Genomic DNA, 20,636 nt, shown 5'->3' with positions numbered 1-20,636 from the left:
TGTTAAAATTTTTATGTATCAGAATTTTATTAATTAAAAAAAAAAAAAAACTTTTTTGTGACTATTCAAGGTCTCAAACAGCTACAAAAAGATATTAAAGAAAATTATTTGGGTATAGTCCCTTTCGTAACATCGAACCTTATGGGGCGATTCTTCGTATTTTTCACAGTAGCTTTTCTCATATTTCTAGCCCCTGCGGGGGGCTCTAACCCTGCGGGGACAATTACCTAACCCTGTGGGGTAATCACCTAACCCAATATAACTTAACCTAACCTAAAAAAACCTATAAAAGCCATTTCAAAAATACGACGAATCTCCCCATGGGGCGATGTTACGAAAGATGAAAGATTATTTTAAACCCCAGTGATTAATTGCATGAATTTAATGAAAATCTTAATATACCTATTGTTTTATATTAAAAAAAAACGGGTTATGGTGTTATGGATGTATTGGATGTTTATGAATAGTTATACACATATTAATGTTGTATTAATAAATTGTTTCTAAGTTTTAAAAATTTATTTAAATAATACCTACCTAAAGTTTTTGTTGGATTAGCATTAGGGTGGGCCGGATACCGGATATCCGGTATCCGGATAGTTTCAATATCCGGTAACCGGCCGGATATCTGGCCAACGCTCGATATCTGGCAAATTACCGGATATCCGGCCGGATAACCGAATATCCGGCAGTAAACATCAGCCGGATATCCGGTATCCGGATAGTTTCAATATCCAAACCGGATATCCGGCCCAACCCTAATTAGCATATAAACACACAGTGGTATCAAAATTCAATCAAAGTCAAAAGTTGTTAGGCCAACAAATAGGAATAGTTATTTCTTTCATCGCATTATAAACAGCTTTCCGCGGATATAGAATGTACAGGGTGTCCCACGTTAACTGTTTTTTTGAAACGCTTATTACTCCCTTAATATTTGAGCTATCTTAGTAAAGTAAAAAGTATTTGGCAGCCTACTACTGACCATTTTAATAGGATAATGATGAAAAATCCACAAAATAAACAAGACAAAATCTACAAGGTTCATTTTATTGAATTTAGACTAACCCACAAGAAAATATTTGCTTTGTGAACTTTAAGATTAGTTTGGGTCCAAACTGTTGGTCGCTCAGACTTTCTTAGCACAAAAATAGAACAATCTTGACATGGCATACTAGAAATTCTCAATATTAAAGAATCTGAAGTGTAATATAAGGGGCTAAAAAAACTGGTTTTAATCTAATAATTGTACATTCTATATCCGCGGAAAGCGGTTTATAATACGATGTAAGAAAAAACTATTCTCGTATTCATTTGAATCCGGTGGATAGGAACCGGTTCTCATGAATACGAAAAAACTATGTCTAGCATCGTATTATATCCAGTTTTCTATCCAGTTTCTAGCCGGTGCCTTCGGCACCACGGGGCTAAAAAAACTAGTTTTAATCTTATAATTCATTCGAATCCGGTGGATCAATCATAAGATTAAAACCAGTTTTTTAGCCCGTGCCTTCGGCACCTCGGGGTAAAAAAACTGGTTTTAATCTAATAATTGTACATTCTATATCCGCGGAAAGCTGTTTATAATACGATGAAAGAAATAACTATTATAAACGAAAAACAACCTTAAAAAATTAAAAAGAAAAAACAATACCTAAGTAAAATTTAAGTATTTTTTTACGAAATAAACTACGTCAATATCGATAAAGGATAAAACTAAAGGGAACTATCCACGAACAAGAGCACGTGATTCAAAGTACCTTCCAGCATTGATCCTAATAATTTTCTTTCAGAATATTATAGGTCACCATTAATGAGAAAATTTACGTTTCACCACTAAGTTGAAGAAAAGTAAATAAATGTCCAGCATTTTTAGTCAAAATTCTATCAAACGTTTTGTTGATCAAGTTTGAGGTGTCTTTAATTGTCCATAAATAATTGAGACCACAATAATTGTGTGAAGATAATAATACACGAGTTTCATAATCTAGTAACGATATGAATACAAGAAAATACAGTATATGAGCAAATATTAATAATTAATGGTGACCTATTATATTCTGAAAGAAAATACTTAGGATCAATGCTGGAAGGTCCTTAGAATCACGTGCTCTCGTTCGTGAATAGTCCTCTTTTAAAGGAATTTAGTTAATGAGTAACTTAATAGAATTCTTTTTAAAATAGGATATTTTATGATATAATGAAAATCCATTTCAAACCCTTTATATGATAATACCTTGAACAAATAAAATAGTTTTAGTATTATGATGCAAATATATTTTTTATTTAAATATTCAAGAAATACATAATTTATATAAGAATGATAGTTATCACAGTAAAATTAATTTATTTTCTTTTTATTTTGATTCCAACTTTTTCAACTTCTTTCTTCACATCTTTTTTTACTTCCTCAGCTTTTGACCAAAGCTAAAAAACAACAAATTAATTTAAAATATAGTCAAAATTGTTAAGACAACAGGTTAATTTTTATATTTGAATAGATTCAACAACCGCAAAATTTAAATATAGGCACAGCTTGTGACTATTATACTCAAGCTAGCTTAATTTTATGATATGGTCATTTTTAAGGATTGAGAATTTAGTTTAAAAGTTTTCAAGCTTAATAACTAAATAATATAATAAAGGCTTTGTAGACATTTGTCTGTGATCAGGCAAATAAAATATATTAATTTTTAAAGACTTTTTAATAGGGAAAAAAAGATATTTTGAGCCATAAGGAAATATAAAATACTAAGGGAGGGTTTAATGCAACCATTTCGTAATCAGTGAGCAAATGGCACTTAGAATTCGTATTTCGATATGAACTTTTGCATGAGTAATCCTTGGTAGGTTTATTTTCCCTAAATTGAACAAAAAGTTGGAAAAGTAACGGCTGGCAGCTCAGCCGTTTAGCCGTTTTTTGCCTATTTTTAGGGTAAATCCGTAATCAATTACGTAGGAATCAACTGTTTAAAACATATTTTTGGTTTAATTCAGGTTAAATGATAGCAAAAACCATTTTTAAAACTTCTAGTACCAACAGCTACCATCTAGAACCGTTTGATAGCATTATGGGGACGCAAAGAGTATTATGTGGAGATAGGTTTCGTGACTAATTTGAAGAATAGGTAGCCGAAAAATGGCAAAACTGCTGAGCCGCCAGCCGTTAGCCGCTACTTTTCCAACTTTTTGTTCAATTTAGGGAAAAAAGACCTACCTAGGATTACTCATGCAAAATTTCAGGTCGAAATTCGAATTCTAAGTGCCATTTGCTCACTGATTACGAGATGGTTGCATTAAACCCCCCCCCCCCCCTTATTACAAAAAAGGTTTTGTGAAGGAAAAAAGTCGAACCCATTTAAGTTTAAAGGGGCGTTTAATAATTAACTAAGAAAATAATAGCTTTTGAAAAATTGATTGTGTAAAGTTGTGAGTAAGCTTATTTTAGGTCCCACTGTTTTTAAATTTGCTTTAATTATACTATGCGATTGGTCAACATTAAGAAAAGTTAGACTTAATAAGCGCATTTGACTGGAAGCTTACTCACAACTTTATGAAATTTTTCAAAAGCTACTATACCCTTTGTGGAGGCTTGTCAGACTTTTAGTAGGTCAAAAATCGCTAAAGACCCCCTCCCCCCCTCTAGCAAATCCCTCTCCATCCCACTGCTTTTATGTACATTTTTGTGCACAATGCAATGTCCGTAAAAACCTTAAAGACATGGATTTTAAAAACAACCAAATATATTAGTTATTTCTCGCATCGTATTATAAACAGCTTTCCGCGGATATAGAATGTACAATTATGAGATTAAAACCAGTTTTTTTTAGCCCCGAGGTGACTAAGGCACCGGCTAAAAAAACTGGTTTTAATCTTATGATTGTACATTTTATATTCGTAGAAAGCTGGATATAATTCGATGCTAGACATAGTTTTTTCGTATGGATGAGAACCGGTTCCTATCCACCGGATTCGAATGAATACGAGAAAATACCTTAAACAGCTTCTCACGATATTTGTCCATGAATTTGAAATAAGACCCCTTCACTTTATTCTAAAAATTATGTTTATTAATCCTTAATTAAACAAGGATGACAACATCTATAAAAGCGAAGCACTGAAACGGTAGGACAAACGGACATTAACACTTGTATAAAATCAGAACTGAATAATTTAGAATATAAATGTATAAGAATCGAATCAAAATTGTAAGTAAAATTGTTGAAAAACTGCTTGATACAGAATAATGTTTATGGACATACTTACAACTTTAGGATTTGATTATAGAGTTGCTTCGCTTATAAAATTGTACTTTGTAGTCCCAAAAATCAGTATACCAAAAATCAGATCAATCGAATGATTAGATCACATAAAAATTAGTTGTTAAAAAGTAAAAAAAATCAACATGTTTAAAATGGACGTACGAACATTCTGGTAATGATTATAGAGTTGCTACGCTTTCTAAATCGTACCTAACTACTACAGGAATCACCATGCAAAGTTTACATCAATAGGACAATTCTAACATGCCTAAATTAACGAAAAAAGCTATCCGTTACGGACGGACGGACCGACCCTAATTATAGAAAAGCTTCGCTTTTAAAAATAACAAAATGTCTATCTCTCTGTCGGTCTGTGTGTGCATGTATATGCAAGTGGTTGTTGGAGAAGCAGCCACCACCCTCTCAAATAGAAATTCCCCCTCCATTTTTTTTTATTTCTAATTATATAGAATTGAAATGGAAGAGAGGGGGGGGGGAGATTACCTTTGTCTCCACCTTAAGTACGTGAGGATTTTGCCGACCAACCAATATCATCTTTATAATTCATATCATTTAGGGACTCTCTCTGCATCATAAGAAGGGGCGGTAGAAAATAGCCTTAACCTAAATTTATAACTTAAAAATAGCCTGAAACCATCCTACAACCTCTATGAAGCATCCTTAAAAAACCAATCAATTCATCCTAATTAAAGAGTAGCTACACTTTTCAAATTAGAACCTTCACTACTTCAACATTTGTTTTAACATTCTTTTCTTCCTCCTTTTTCTTCTCACCGTGTTTCCTAGATAAATTATAAAGAGGACTATCCACGAACAAGAGCAAGTGATTCTAAGCATCTTTCAGCATTGACCCATAGTATTTTATTAGTGAATATACTAGGTTATGTTTAATATTTACTTTATCGAATAAAAAGTAAGGTTTCACCATAGTTTTATATGAAAAAACTTTGAAATGTTAAGCATTGTTTGGTGCAATATCATCGAATGTTTTGATGAGTTAAAACTGTTGTTTAAAAGCTTTGACACAAAAGTATATTAATGTGATTAAAAATGTATATTTAGAAAAAGGGTTGGTAACTTGTAAGTTGTAAACAGTTTAATTAATGTACTTTTGCAATTTACAACATTTGATGCTTTTCTGCAGTGTTATTTTATTTTGTCCTTTAAACTCAACAAAGCATTTGATATTGCTTTAAAAATTGATTTACATTTTAAAGTTTTTTTCATATAAAACCAAGGTGAAACCTAACTTTTTAGTCGATAAAGCAAATATTAAACATAAACCTAGTATATTAACTAAAAAAATACTATGGGTCAATTCTAGAAGGTGCTTAGAATCACTTGCTCTTGTTCGTGGATAGTCCTCTTTTGAAATAGCTGAAAAGCAGCCCGTCTGCCATAGAGATTTTATAGTTAATCATACTCCATAATGATGGAAATATTGACGAGAAGTTTCAGATTTCTATCTTAAATAGGAATCGAGAAAATTATGTTTGCTCCAATTTGTGTCTAACATTTGGCATTAAAAGAGTAGCTTCGCTACTTAAAAAAAACAAGGACGATTACGATCAGTAGCAAAGGTATATTTTCTGACTTTTCTGATGAATAAAAATGCGAATTTAAAACATATTGTTTAAAATAAATAAAAAAAATGAAAGCAATCAGTTACAAATGCACTTAAAGGTATTCCAATTCCCCCTTCAAATAGTCCATTATCCTATTTCCAAAGATCCAGTAGTTTGGTTAGTTTTATAAGCTTTAAAAAAAACTCTAAATTTTTTTCGCCAAAATATTTGCTATTCATTATTAACTAACCAACAAATTCAAAGACCTGAAAATTAACTTTTTAAACTGAAAAACAATTATTTAATATTCCCTGTAATAAATATAGTAGATCTAAATCCATAATCAGCAAATCGGACTTATAAGAACAGAAGTGTATGAGTAATATATTCAGAATATAGGTAAGAACATGTAGTTTTAAAAAAAATTTGGTTACATTTCATTTTATATCAAATTCGTCAGCTATAAATAGTTGAATTGCTAAAGATAAAGCTAGCTCGTATTATTGGATTGTATCATAAAATAAAAAAAAACGTCTGCTATGAATTCATTATAGGTTGGTCTGATTTTAATGCCTGACAACCCAACTATCGTAATAAACCTATTGCCTACCTGACCTTCTCAAGCATGTATTTGTAGAAACTATTGCCTACCTGACCTTCTCAAGCATGTATTGGTAGAAACTATTGCCTACCTTACCTTCTCAAGCATGTATTGGTAGAAACTATTGCCTACCTGACCTTCTCAAGCATGTATTGGTAGAAAGCTCGCTTCTCTGCTAATCTTATGTGGAGTGCCAACTAAAATAAATATGTCGCATGTAGGCCACATTAAAATGGAACCTTTTTAATAACCAAGAACGTACATTTTCACAACATATCCTATAAATTGCAAAAGTAAGAATGAATAGTTATTTCTCGTATCGTATTATAAAGGGCTTTCCGCGGATATAGAATGTACAATTATAAGATTAAAACTAGTTTTTTTAGCCCCGAAGTGCCGGAGGCACCGGCTAAAAAAACTGGTTTTAATCTTATGATTGTACATTTCTATATTCATAGAAAACTGGATATAATACGATGCTAGACATAGTTTTTTCGTATGGATGAGAACCGGTTCCTATCCACCGGATTCGAATGAATACGAGAAAACAAATTAAGAACCGACAAGACTCAACAAAACACATAACTCGCAGAAAGCAAATATGCTCTGAAAGACCTATTTTATGAGAGTTTTCTCTGGCAAGGTAAACCCAGTGTATTGTTCTTTAGTGTTTCAAACTATTTGTATACCATCTAATTGTTAATGTTATATGTTGTGTCTTAAGTAGAAAGTATTTAATCTATCAGCACCAATAGGTATTAAAGAAACTAATTGAAAAATGAACAAAAGTATATTTTAAAAAATTAAATCTAATTTTAGATAAGATTTTTCTTTTTTAAGATCGTCGGTGCTAAAAAAACTCTTGTTTACCTGAAATGCGCTCATGAAATTCTCCCAATGAATTTGACTTCCAATCCTGTGGCGAGTGGTAGCCTTTACCTTTCCCTGAATAATACAACAAAGGGGTAGTTTCACGAAAGGCATTTGAACTTAATTTAGTGAACCACATATTTTTTCCTGGTTAATTGGTTAAACTACATCTATATGGCATTTTAATTTCAATTTTCTACCACGTAGTTTTAAAATATCAAGACTTGAAAATCATCTTTTTAAAATGCATATATCACAAAAAATCTTGATATTTTAAAAACTCCGTGGTAGAAAATTGAAATTCTTTCAAATATATGCCATATAAATTTAGTTTAACCCATTAACTAGCAAAAAATATGCGGTTCACTAAATTAAGTTTAAGTGCATTTCGTAAAAACCCCTCCAAGAGTTTTATTTAAAATCCGGTTCAGCTGCTGCAACCAAAAATTTATTTGATTAGCAGCCACAAAAAAAATTTGCTTTTATAACTCAAAATTAAGGTAATTTGGGGGGGGGGGGGGGGTTCCTTATTCAGGTTCCCCCCTAGAATTTTAGGGGCGCAGCTGTTATCTATAATACAAAGAAGACGATGTCTGTCTGTCTGTTTGTTTGTCTGTCTGTTTTTAGCAAAGGATCTCGCTAACTGCTGATCGGATCGGGTTCTTCTTTACAGAGTAGCTTCTCATAGGTCCCAGGAAGGTTTATAACTATTTTCTTGGGGGTTGGGACACCCCCAAAAATAAAAAATACCCCCCAAAAATTTTTTTTCTTTTAAATCAAAAATAAGAAAAATTGGTTTGATTAGACCTCTTGGGGCAAAGCCCCTAGAGGCTTGGGGCGAAGCCGCTAGTTCCTTATATGATAGTATGTCTAGGAGTGTGACTGTTCGTCTGTATCAAAGGATCTCCCAAACCGCTGAAGCGATATAATTCTCCTTTACAATGTAGGATCGTATAGGTCCTATTAAGACTTTTTTAGGGATGGTACCCCCACCCTCCAAAGAAAAATCGCACCTAGAAAAAAAATAAGAGGGTCGACCTCCCCTCCCCCCTTTCTCAGGTGCCCCTAGAAGCCTTGAGGGTCATAGCCGCTAATTTATATTAAATAAACTTACTGGTTTCTCTTTAGTTCCCACCATTTCTACCTCAGTTGTATAACTTGGAGCTTTGTAACCATTATAGAAAGCGTCTCCCAGTTCCTAAAATATAAACATGTCGTAGATAATAAATGTATTACTGTTAACAGTTATAAATCTATCTTATCCATAACATTTAAATTAGTAACTAATGCTCCTTCATTACGAAATATATATTTCAAAGAAAAAAATATTAAGGGGGGGGGGGGAAGTTTGTACAGTTATAGGAAATGAAATTCAGTATAAAAATTTGGGAGGGCCGTGTGGGCTTGTTTTTATAGTTATCAACCTAATTCTTTTTGTAGGCTCTCTTATATGACTGGATGTACACATAAAACTTTGAAAATTAAATTTCGGTACTTTCCTTCTTGGGGCTTGTGGAGCACAAAAACCCCCCAAACACAAAAAATATGAGTTCTGAGCTTATTTTTAAAGTTATCAACCTGATTTTTTTTAATAATACTTTTTTAACATAACTGAATCAACGAACCATTACAGATTTCATTTTGGGACTTTCCTTCTTGGGGCTTGTGGAGCACAAAAACCCCCAAACACTAAAAATACGAGTTCTGAGCTTATTTTTAAAGATATCAACCTGATTTTTTAAAATAATACTTTTTTAACATAACTGAATCAACGAACCATTACAGATTTCATTTTGGGACTTTCCTTCTTTGGGCTTGTGGAGCACAAAACCCCCCAAACACTAAAAATATGAGTTCTGAGCTTATATTTAAAGATATCAACCTGATTTTTTTTAAATAATACTTTTTTTAACATAACTGAATCAATGAACCATTACAGATTTCATTTTGGGACTTTCCTTCTTGGGGCTTGTGGAGCACAAAAACCCCTCAAACACTAAAAAATGAGTGCTGAGCTTATTTTTAAAGATATCAACCGGATTTTTTTTTAAATAATACTTTTTTAACATAACTGAATCAACAAACCATTACAGATTTCATTTTGGGACTTTCCTTATTGGGGCTTGTGGAGCACAAAAACCCCCCAAAACACTAAAAATGAGTTCTGAGCTTATTTTTAAAGATATCAACCTGATTTTTTAAAAATAATACTTTTTTAACATAACTGAATCATTGAACCATTACAGATTTCATTTTGGGACTTTCCTTCTAGGGGCTTGTGGAGAAAAAGACCCCCAAAAACACTAAAAATATGCGTTCTGAGCTTATTTCTAAAGATACCAACCTGATTTGTTTCATAATACTTTTTTAGCATAACCGAATCAACAAACCATTATAGATTTCATTTTGGGACTTTTCTTCTAGGGGCTTGTGGAGCAAAAGACCCCAAAACCACTAAAAATATGAGTTCTGAGCTTATTTAAAGATGTCAACCTAATTTTTTTAAAGAAAACTTTCTTAACATACCTATATTAAGGAACTATTACAGACTTCATTTTGGACTTTCCTTTTAGGGTCTAGTGGAGAAAAAGACCCCCAAAAACACTAAAATTATGAGTTCCGAGCTTATTTTTAAAAATATCAACCTGATTTTTTTAAAATAATACTTTTGTAACATAACCAAATCAACGAACCATTACAGATTTCATTTTGTGATGATCAGGTTGATATCTTTTAAAATAAGCTTAGAACTCATATTTTTAGTGTTTTTTTTTTTTTTTTGCTCCACAAGCCCCTAGAAGGAAAGTCCCAAAATGAAATCTGTAATTGTTCATTGATTCGGTTATGTTAAAAAAAGTATTATTGAAAAAATCAGGTTGATATCTTTAAAAATAAGCTCAGAACGCATATTTTTATTGTTTTGGGGGGTCTTTTGCTCCACAAGCCCCTAGAAGGAAAGTCATAAAATGAAATCTGTAATGGTTCGTTGATTCAGTTATGTTAAAAAAGTATTATTTTAAAAAAATCAGGTTAATATCTTTAAAAATAAGCTCAGAACTCATATTTTTTGGTGTTTGGGGGTCTTTCGCACCACAAGCCCCTAGAAGAAAAGTCCCAAAATGAAATCTGTAATGGTTCATTAATTCAGTTATGTTAAAAAAGTATTATTTAAAAAAATCAGGTTGGTATCTTTAAAAATAAGCTCAGAACTCATATTTTTAGTGTTTGGGTTTTTTTTGTGCTCCACAAGCCCCAAGAAGGAAAGTCCCAAAATGAAATCTGTAATGGTTCGTTGATTCAGTTATGTTAAAAAATAATTATTTTAAAAAATCAGGTTGATATCTTTAAATAAGCTCAGAACTCATATTTTTAGTGTTTGGGGGGTCTTTTGCTCCACAAGCCCCTAGAAGAAAAGCCCCAAAATGAAATCTGTAATGGTTCGTTGATTCAGTTATGTTAAAAACATATTATTTTTAAAAAATCAGGTTGGTATCTTTAAAAATGAGCTCAGAACGCATATTTTTAGTGTTTTTGGGGGTCTTTTGCTCCACAAGCCCCTAGAAGGAAAGTCCCAAAATGAAATCTGTAATGGTTCGTTGATTCAGTTATGTTAAAAAATTATTATTTTTAAAAAATCAGGTTGATATCTTTAAAAATAAGCTCAGAACTCATATTTTTAGTGTTTTGGGGGGTCTTTTGCTCCACAAGCCCCAAGAAGGAAAGTCCCAAAATAAAATCTGTAATGGTCTGTTGATTCAGTTATGTTAAAAAAGTATTATTTTAAAAAATCCGGTTGATATCTTAAAAAATAAGCTCAGAACTCATATTTTTAGCGTTTGGGGGTTTTTGTGCTCCACAAGCTCCAAGAAGGAAAGTCCCAAAATGAAATCTGTAATGGTTCATTGATTCAGTTATGTTAAAAAAAGTATTATTTAAAAAAAATCAGGTTGATATCTTTAAATATAAGCTCAGAACTCATATTTTTAGTGTTTGGGGGGTTTTGTTTTTCAAAGTTTTATGTGTACATCCAGTCATATAAGAGAGCCTACAAAAAGAATTAGGTTGATATCTATAAAAACAAGCCCACACGGCCCTCCCAAACTTTTATACTGAATTTCATTTCCTATAACTGTACAAACTTCCCCCCCCCCTTATCAATCGCGCCTCTTAGTGAAGTTAATTAAGCAAAGGGAACTATCCACGAATGAGAGCAAGTGATTCTAAGCACCTTCCAGCATTGATCCTATTATATTGTTTTAGTGAATATAATAGGTTTATCGACTAAATAGTTAGGTTTTACCATTATTTTATAGGAAATAAATTTTGAAATGTAAAGCATTTTTTATACAATATCAACAAACGCTTTGTTGAGTTTAAAGGGTAAAATAAAATAACACGGCAGAAAAGCATCGAATGCTGTAAATTGTATAAGTACATTAATTAAACTGTTTACAAAATTACAAGTTACCAACCCTTTTTTATAAATATACATTTTTAATCGGCGTTATCCTCTTAGAAATTTTTTTAAAATTTTTTTCCAATTTTGTTCCTCCTGACTACCGACGAACAACTATTTTACGTTAGGTTAGGTTTTAGGCTAGGGAGCCGAGCGCTGTGGCTAGGCAGGCAAGGGGGCCGAGCGCTGCGGCTAGGCAGGCAAGGGGGCCGAGCACTGCGGCTAGGCAGGCTAGGGAGCCGAGCGCTGCGGCCAGAGTTCATAGTTCGCTGTCGGGGGGGGGGGGGGGGGGGGGGGAGGGAGTACTAAAATTTTCGATATTGAAAAAAAAATTTCTAAGAGGATAATACCTTTTAATCAAAATAATATACTTTAGCATTAAGCTTTTAAACAACAGTTTGAACTCATCAAAACATTTGATGATAATGCACCAAATTATTCCTAACATTTTCTTTTTTCATTTTCCTAAATTTTCGTATAAAATCATGGTGAAACCTAACTTTTTAGTTGATAAACCAAATATTAATCATAAACCTAGCATATTCACTAAAAAAATACTATGGATCAATGCTGGAAGGTGCTTAGAATCACTTGCTCTCGTTCGTGGATAGTCCCCTTTAGCTTGGTCAGTTTTGCTGATTCGCCGATACGAAATAAAAAAAAGACCAACTCCACAAAAGAGGACAAACCGTCCAAACGGAACAAACGTTATCAGATAACATTTATCTTACTACACTTGCTACGTTTTGTTCTAATAACGAATTTTTCATTGTAAGATTGATAAGAATGATATGGCGCAAATTGCAAAAAATATAAAAGCTACTTTAAAGCAGTCCGACCTCCATGTCTACAAGTTAGGTATGCTCCAAAATTATGGGAATGTCGACAACAAGTGGGAATGTCGACAACAAGTTTCGACTGCATATCGTTTCTACAGAACTGACTGATATTTCAAATTATAGAGCAGGTTCACTACTAATAATTTAATGAAACAAGAGGGGGGGGAAGTTTTGACACATTTGCGGAAACCGTGAGTATAGGCTTTATCTTTTGACTCAGAGGATAGGTTATAAAAGAAAAATCATTCCTATATGGTGAATTTTCCCAAGGTTTAAGAGTTTTTGGATAGGCCTCCAGGTTTAGGAGCTGCAGGCCTCCAGGTTCTGGAGCTGCAGACCTCTAGTTGGTCTCTTGACAGGTAAAATAATATAGTTTTTTAACAAGATAGAGGTTAACTTATTCAGCAAAATATGCATCTATTTTCTTAAATGTGTAAAAAATATTTAAAAATATTCTTATTTTGTTATATGAATTGACCTCTAAATCTTCAAAACAAAAAAATTTATTTTGGTTTTTACCTGTCCAGAGACCACCTGGAGGCCTTTACAAAAATTCTTAAAACTTGGGAAAATGTATCATAAGAATAATTTTGTCCCTAATAGCCTATCCTCTCAGTCCAAAGATAAAGCCTATACTCACTTTTTAGGCAAAAGTGTCAAAACTTCCCCCCACCCCCCCTTCGTATTGCCATTAGGCTTTTTTACCATAGCTCCTTAAACTAATACTTACGTCCTTGGTAGCTTTGAAAAGTTCTTTAGCCTCGCTCCAAGCTGAAGAATCTGCAAGTTTTCTTCTATCACTGTACTCAAGATAGTCCATTAAAGCCTTAACAAAAACAAGGATGACAACATCCATAAAAGCGAAGCACTGAAACTGTAGGACAAACGGACATTAACACTTTTATAGTGTCAGAACTGAATAATCAGAATATAAATGTTTAAGAGTCGACGCAAAATTGTAAGTAAATTTGTTGAAAAACTGCTTGATACAGAATAATGTTTATGGACATACTAACATTTTTAAGACTTAGTTATAGAGTTGCTTTGCTTATAATATTGTATTTTGTTGTCCCAGGAATTAGTATACAAAAAATCAGATCAATCGGATGATTAGATCACATAAAAAATTGTTGTTAAAAAAGTAAAAATATCAACATGTTTAAAATGGACGTACGGACATTCTGGTAATGATTTAAGAGTTGCTACGCTTTTTATAACTACTTAAGGAATCATCAGGCAAAGTTTGAAATCAATAGGACAATTCTAACATGCCTAAATTACCGAAAAAAGCTATCCGTTACGGACGTACGGAAGGACCGACCCTAATTATAGAAAAGCTTCGCTTTTAAAAAATAGTAGAAAATTGAGGACAAACATTTAGAAAAGATTCATCCTAACGAAATAGCATGAAGATTTATGTAGAAGTATTTTCATGAAGAAAAAAAATTAAACGAGATTTCATTGTATCAGAGCCTAGTGACAGCGCCTCTAGCATATAGTGGATGCGTTATCGTAGGGCAGGAAAATAGCATTAGGAATCTTAAAGGGGGGGGGGGGGTTAATGCAACCTTCTCGTAATCAGTGATTAAATGGCACTTAGAATTCGAATTTCGATCTGAAATTTTGCATGAAAAATCCTTGGTAGGTCTATTTTCCCTAAATCGAACTAAAAGTTGGAAAAGTAACGACTGGCGGCTCAGCCGTTTTGCCAATCTTAAGAGCATATTAGTCACAAAACCTATCTCAAAAAAGCTTGGACGTTCTTGTAGATGTGATACTAAAAATTATTTACCAGCTTTTCAGGCTCCTTATTTAACCAATTGTCGTACACCATCTTTCTAGTCTCCTAAAATATAATTTATAGAGTAGCTGCTATACTAACAATTAGGGGCTGATATTAAGCCAATTAATTCCTTTTGAAATTGCCAAAAATTAAATATTTTATTGTCAAAGAGTAGGCGTAAAACTGTGTATTTTGATATAAATAAAGGGAAGTGGATAAGAAGGGGGATTGTGGGAACATTTTCACTTAAAATTGTTACTCAGAATCAAATTTCCTTTTACCCGACTAATAAGTAAGTCTTTGGATGAAACATTTTCAGTATTAAAACCTATTTTATTAAATACAAAAATAAGAAAGTACCAACATTTCAAAAAAAAAAATTTGATAAATATTATATTACTTTTTTGAAGCGAAGATACTCTATAATTCACTTTATATGTACATCCACAATGACGGGTATAGTCCCTTTCGTAACATCGCACCTTATGGGGCGATTCTTCGTATTTTTTACAGTAGCTTTTCTCTTATTTCTAGCAACTGCAGGGGCTCTAACCCTGCGGGGCAATTCCCTAACAAAATAACCTACAAAAAGCAATTTAAAAAAAAACCACGAATCGCCCCTTATGGGGCGATGTTACGAAAGGGACTATTCCCATAATGACTACTGGAAACTTGAGCGTGATAAAACACTTGCGATCATAGAGAAAATAATATTATGCTAGCAATTAATATTTTTTGTACTTCGCTACTTCTGGATGTTGCCATCCATGTAAAATTCGATTATCCACATTTGTCGTCTAAAGATGATTAAAAGTAAATAGAGTTCTTTAATATACATTATTTAAATAATACTAAACAAGGATGTTAACATCCATAAAAGCGAAGCACTGAAACGGTATGACAAACGGACATTAACACTTGTATAGTGTCAGAACTGAATAATCATAATATAAATGTATAAGAGTCAAAGCAAAATTTTAAGTAAATTTGTTGAAAACTGCTTGATTCAGGATAATGTTTATGGACATACTTACATTTTTAGGACTTAATTATAGAGTTGCTTCGCTTATTACATTATACTTTGTTGTCCCAGGAATCAATATACCAAAAATCAGATCAATCGGATGATTAGATCACATAAAAATTTGTTGTTAAAAAATTAAAAAAAAATTTTTAAAATGGACGTCAGGACATTTTAGTGATGATTATAGAGTTGCTATGCTTTCTAAATCGTACCTAACTACTAAAGGAATCAGCATGCAAAATTTGAAATCTATAGGACAATTCTAACATGCCTAAATTAACAAAAAAAGCTATCCGTTACGGACAGACGGACCGACCGTAATTATAGAAAAGCCTCGCTTTAAAAAAATCTGAAATAATGTTTCAGATTCTTAAGATTCCACAAACATTAAATCCTTATTGTAACAGTCCTAAGTATTAGTGTGTTACTTGTTAGTTATATTACAGTTGGTGTGCTTTTTTGTTGTGAATCTGAAAAAAACTGTCCAGATGGAAGCAAATATACTGCAGTGGTAATTATTTATCCCAATAAGATAATTTATTTTATAGAGGCTTACTTACATCTATTTTGTGGCGTAACTTTAACTGTTTATAACATTTGATCAAAGAGACTAAGGTTTCACAATTTTCAAAGACAAATTATCATAGATGGTCAAAAGACCAAACTGAGTTATAAAGTAGATGTAAAGTAAAAAAACCTCTAAATAAAATTTTTTTAAGTTTTGAGCTTACAAGCCCCCAGAAGTAATGTGCAAAAATGATATATGGGATGGCTAATCAACCCATTTATGCAATAAAAGCTTCCATTTCAAAAATCAGCTCGATATCTTTAAAAATAAGCTCTAAACTTAAAATTTTAGTGTTGGGGGGGGGGGGTCTTTAGCCCCACTAGCCCCTAGAAGGAAAGTCCCAAAATTCAATTTTCAAAGTTTTACAGGTAGATCCAATCATATAGGAGAGTTTACAAAAAGAATTAGGTTGATAACTATAAAAACAAGCCCAAACGGCCAGTCCAAAATTTGATACTGAATTTTTATTTCCTATAACTGTACAAACTTTCACCCCCTTTGGTACAGAGAATCTTCACCAAGTATTTCAAATGTCAATCATAAATAGCAATAGTGAAATACACATTTCATTCAGAGCAATAAAGTAGGACAGGCAGTGAATTATAGATTAGCTTTGCTTCTAAAAAAGATCGTATCAAGTTAAGAGAAAATGTTGAAATAGAAAAAAATCACAAATAAAAAAATTAAGTAGCTACTCTTGTATGATCAAAACATAAAGTTCTTAGAAGACATACTAACCGGTTCTAGTTGTTCCCATGTTGGATCTATGAATGGATTGGCCCAATTCAGCTGATGGCCCTTAGGGAAAGGAGCATAAACAGACCCGCCAACCAAACTGAAAATATTTATTTTGTTTTAATTCTTGAAGCAAAGACTACATCCTTATACTAAAGTAACAGGATGTTTGTCTGTGTGTGTATCTGTGTGTCTGTACCGAAGGATCTCGCTAACCGCTGAACCGATCGGGTTCTCCTTAACAGGGTAGATTCTCATATGTCCCAGGAAGGTTTATAACTATTTTGGGGGAGGGTACCACCACCCTCCCTAGAAAAATTAAATTTTTAAAAAATTTCCCAATTTTAGAAAGAGAGTTTAACGAAAAATAAACGTCAAACGTAAAATATTTTTTAACTTATTCTTTTAAAATCTAAAATAAGAAATTGAATTATTAAATTCGACTCTCTTCTCAAGTGCCCCTAGAGGCCTCTAGGGGCGTAGCCGCTAGTTTATAATAAAGCGTTTTTAATAGTGAAGCTTTTCTACAAGGTTAGTCCACTACACACGTACGTAACAGGTAGCTTTTATTGTTTAATTAGACATTTCAGAATAATCCTAAACTTGGCAAGATTATTTCTGTACATTATTTTTGACTTTTGGATTTATAATTCCTAGAACAATACGAAACTATTATAAAGGGGGGGGGGGGGTTAATGCAACCATCTCGTAATCAGTGAGCAAATGGCACTTAGAATATTCTTTGCAAAAATTCATTAACCACCCTGTATCATTCATTCATTCTCATTTATTGTACTGTTTACCAATTTGGTCATCCTGTCCTAAATCTTACCTTGAACCATTGATTAAATTACAGAAAAAAGCAATAAGAATAATTACTGGCACTAAATATAACTCACATACAGCAGATAAGTTTACTAAATTAAATATTATGCCTCTCCCCCAATTAGCAGATTACTCTAAACTTCTTTTCATGTATGATTATATGAATGACAAACTTCCAGTCTTCTTCCAGGAGACATGGAAAAGAAAAAACGAGGTTTATAACAACATAAGAAACAACAGGAGAATTGGCGGTGACCATTTTTATATCCCTCTTATTAAATTCAAAAGCATTGAAAAACTCCCATACTTCTGTTTTCCTGACCTTTGGAATAAAAATTGCTTTAATGATCTTCTTAATTCTTACCAACCACGTAAAATGTTTATTAAAAACCTTACAGCTTATTTAATGATTCAAGTTGAAACAGTATGTACTAAGGCTGTATGCAATGAATGCTTTCCTGATAATCATATTTAAACTTAGCATAGCCATGGTTTTGATTATCTTACACCTTTCAATTCGGATTTTCTATCTTAATTATTATTTAACAAAAAATAAAGCCATTTTATATAACACTGCTTGTGAGAGAGCTTAGATTAGGATTATAATCAACTTATTTGTTATTTTTTAACACCTATTTTAATGCATCATTTCAATTTTCATAATACTTTTTAAATATGTAAATACTTAAATTATCTCTAACACTGAAGGCCCCATTTAATACACCTCTGGTTTATGGAATGCCTCATAATCGTAGATAACACAATAGTAAAAGTATATTAATGATGTGATTTATAATATCTGTAAATGATTTGTAATATTTTTATCATAACTAAACCGATTTGAAAATAAATCTTTATCTTTATCTTAATTCGAATTTTGATCTGGAATTTTGCATGAGTAATCCTTGGTAGGTCTATTTTCCCTAAATTGAACAAAAAGTTGGAAAAGTAACGGCTGGCGGCTCAGCAGTTTAGCCATTTTTAAAACTATTTTCAAGGGAAATCATCACAAAACCTATCTCCACATAATACTCTATGCTGCTCCAAAACGTTTTCAAACGGTTCTAGCCGCTAGTTGCTGGTACTAGAAATCGAGTATAGAAAGAAAACTACCTGCAAATGAGGGCATTTTTAAAAAGTGTTTGTTTATTTAAATTCGTATGTAATATATATATACTATACTCTACACTTACAACAAACACACCAAATCTTTAGACACACTTAAGTATTTCACCTCAACTTCATCTCACCTGTAAAATCTACAGGTGGGTATTGATAAATAAAGTGTAGTAAAAAAGAATGATCCCGAGGATAATTATTTCTTGTGATTCTTAACTTTAACCATATGAATTTAAGCCTGTTTTTCATATGGTGACGTTTAGACCTTCAAGAAAAATTACCTCATCCAATAGAGGGTCAGTATATAACCTTAACAATAATCTTGAGGTGGAGCTTTTGGTGATCTGCCCATTAAAGCATTCTGCAGTTTTCATTTAACAGGCCACACTTATTTATCCCTCCTTAACAATTTTAAGTTCAGCTGTGTATCCATTATACACATTTTTATATTAAGGATTAGTACCTATTGACCTAATATTTTTATCATGAATATTATATTTTACTTCTCGATGACGATTATTTTTCTTTCTGGAACTTACTTAAGTTTTATTTTTTTTTTGTATAAATTGGACATATTTTGAGAAGATATTATGTTGAATTAGTATTGATCTAATTTAAATGTACACTTTTTATGTTAAACGGCAAAATTTCTTTCTTTGTATTGCTTACTTCTGCTTTACAATGAACTTACACTTTTTATAAGAGAATATCTTGGATTAGTCCTTATTTAATATTGTTATAATAACTCTTATAATTCATATGTTAACTTTTTATGTATATAGTTAAGACAAATAAAGAATCAAATAATAATAATAAGAAATCTAAAAAAAAATTTTTTGTATCATTTCACATGATTTAAAGCAAAAATATGTTTCAAAAAGTTGATTCCTACATAATTTATGGCAGATTTGCCCTAAAAATAGCCAAAAAACGGCTAAACGGCTGAGCCGTTAGCCTTTACTTTTTCAACTTTTTGTTCGATTTAGGGAAAATAGACCTACCAAGGATTACTCATACAAAATCTCAGATCCAAATTCGAATTGTAAGTGCCATTTGCTCACTGATTAAGAAATGGTTGCATTAACCCCCCCCCCCCTTTTTTAAACAAATAAGTATTGTAATAAAAAACTATCAGAAACTTGCCAAAAAGCCAATCCAAATCTGATCAACATTTCACTTATCTGAAAATTACAAATCAATAAAATTCAATAACAAAAGAGGGAAGACAATGGAAAATAAGTAGAACATCCCCAATTAGGATAAACAAAATTATACCTTCTGTATGATTAAATGATTGGACAGTAAGTTTAAAACGCATCAATCAAAATTCATTGAAATAACTCAAACTTTATGAACTCCTTATAATAAAGTAACAGGATGTTTGTGTGTTTGTATGTTTGTACCGAAGGATCTTGCTAACCGCTGAACCGATCGGGTTCTTCTTAACAGGGTAGCTTCTCATAGGTCCCGGGAAGGTTTAAAACTATTTTCTTGGGAAGTGGGACACCCCAACCCCCCCACCAAAAAAAAAAAATTATTAAATTCGTCTCTCTCCTCCTCAAGTGCCCCTAGAGGCCTCTAGGGGCGTAGCCGCTAGTAACGAATAAGATATAATTTTGGGTAGCAGTGTACTTCATAGTCTAATGCCCCCTTCCTTTACTAATTTAAAAGGAACCCTGCAAGAAATATACCGCTTAACTACTGAAAGACTGCCACGAGTAGACCCAATAGAAAAAAATTAAGGCTCCAGCTTCAATAACAAAAAAGTTAGACATTTCAAAATGATATTTTTAGTGCAATGAAAACTTTGAAAGTTTTTCATTGCTAATAAAAAAAATTTCATTATTAAAATACGTCGCCTAGAAAAACAAATGTAAGCTCATTTTTGGCAGAAACTTTGGCCATGCCAGTAACTGATAACATTTTTACAATTAAAACACCCTTCTTTATAGTCAAAATCATTCAAAA

The 20,636-nt window shown here is 32.4% G+C and overlaps 2 protein-coding genes across 3 annotated transcripts in view; both read right to left on the bottom strand.

Moving 5' to 3' along the window:
- LOC145318490 (uncharacterized) overlaps positions 1–20,636 on the bottom strand; it is a 221,458-nt gene that overhangs the window by 100,071 nt on the left and 100,751 nt on the right. The gene's annotated exons all lie outside the window — the stretch shown is intronic.
- LOC145318498 (uncharacterized) lies at positions 2,255–19,859 on the bottom strand. Of its 2 annotated transcripts, XM_080159777.1 has the most exons (10): positions 19,812–19,859; positions 16,728–16,824; positions 14,407–14,460; positions 13,345–13,440; positions 8,434–8,517; positions 7,320–7,394; positions 6,582–6,646; positions 5,002–5,065; positions 3,995–4,054; positions 2,255–2,427 (listed from the first exon to the last, which is right to left on the bottom strand). In XM_080159777.1, exons 1-10 carry the CDS (start codon positions 19,838–19,840, stop codon positions 2,347–2,349), a joined length of 705 nt encoding a protein of 234 aa, XP_080015903.1. In that variant the 5' UTR covers positions 19,841–19,859; the 3' UTR covers positions 2,255–2,346. The 2 variants fall into 2 exon arrangements, with proteins under 2 accessions (XP_080015903.1, XP_080015904.1); XM_080159778.1 differs by lacking the exon at positions 3,995–4,054.

This window comes from Acartia tonsa, chromosome 5, assembly GCF_053477335.1.
Source record: "Acartia tonsa isolate MP-2025a chromosome 5, ASM5347733v1, whole genome shotgun sequence".
In the NCBI taxonomy this organism is placed as follows: domain Eukaryota; kingdom Metazoa; phylum Arthropoda; class Copepoda; order Calanoida; family Acartiidae; genus Acartia; species Acartia tonsa.
The sequence above is the reverse complement of the archived record's forward strand: the minus strand, read 5'-3'. Positions and strand labels throughout refer to the sequence as shown.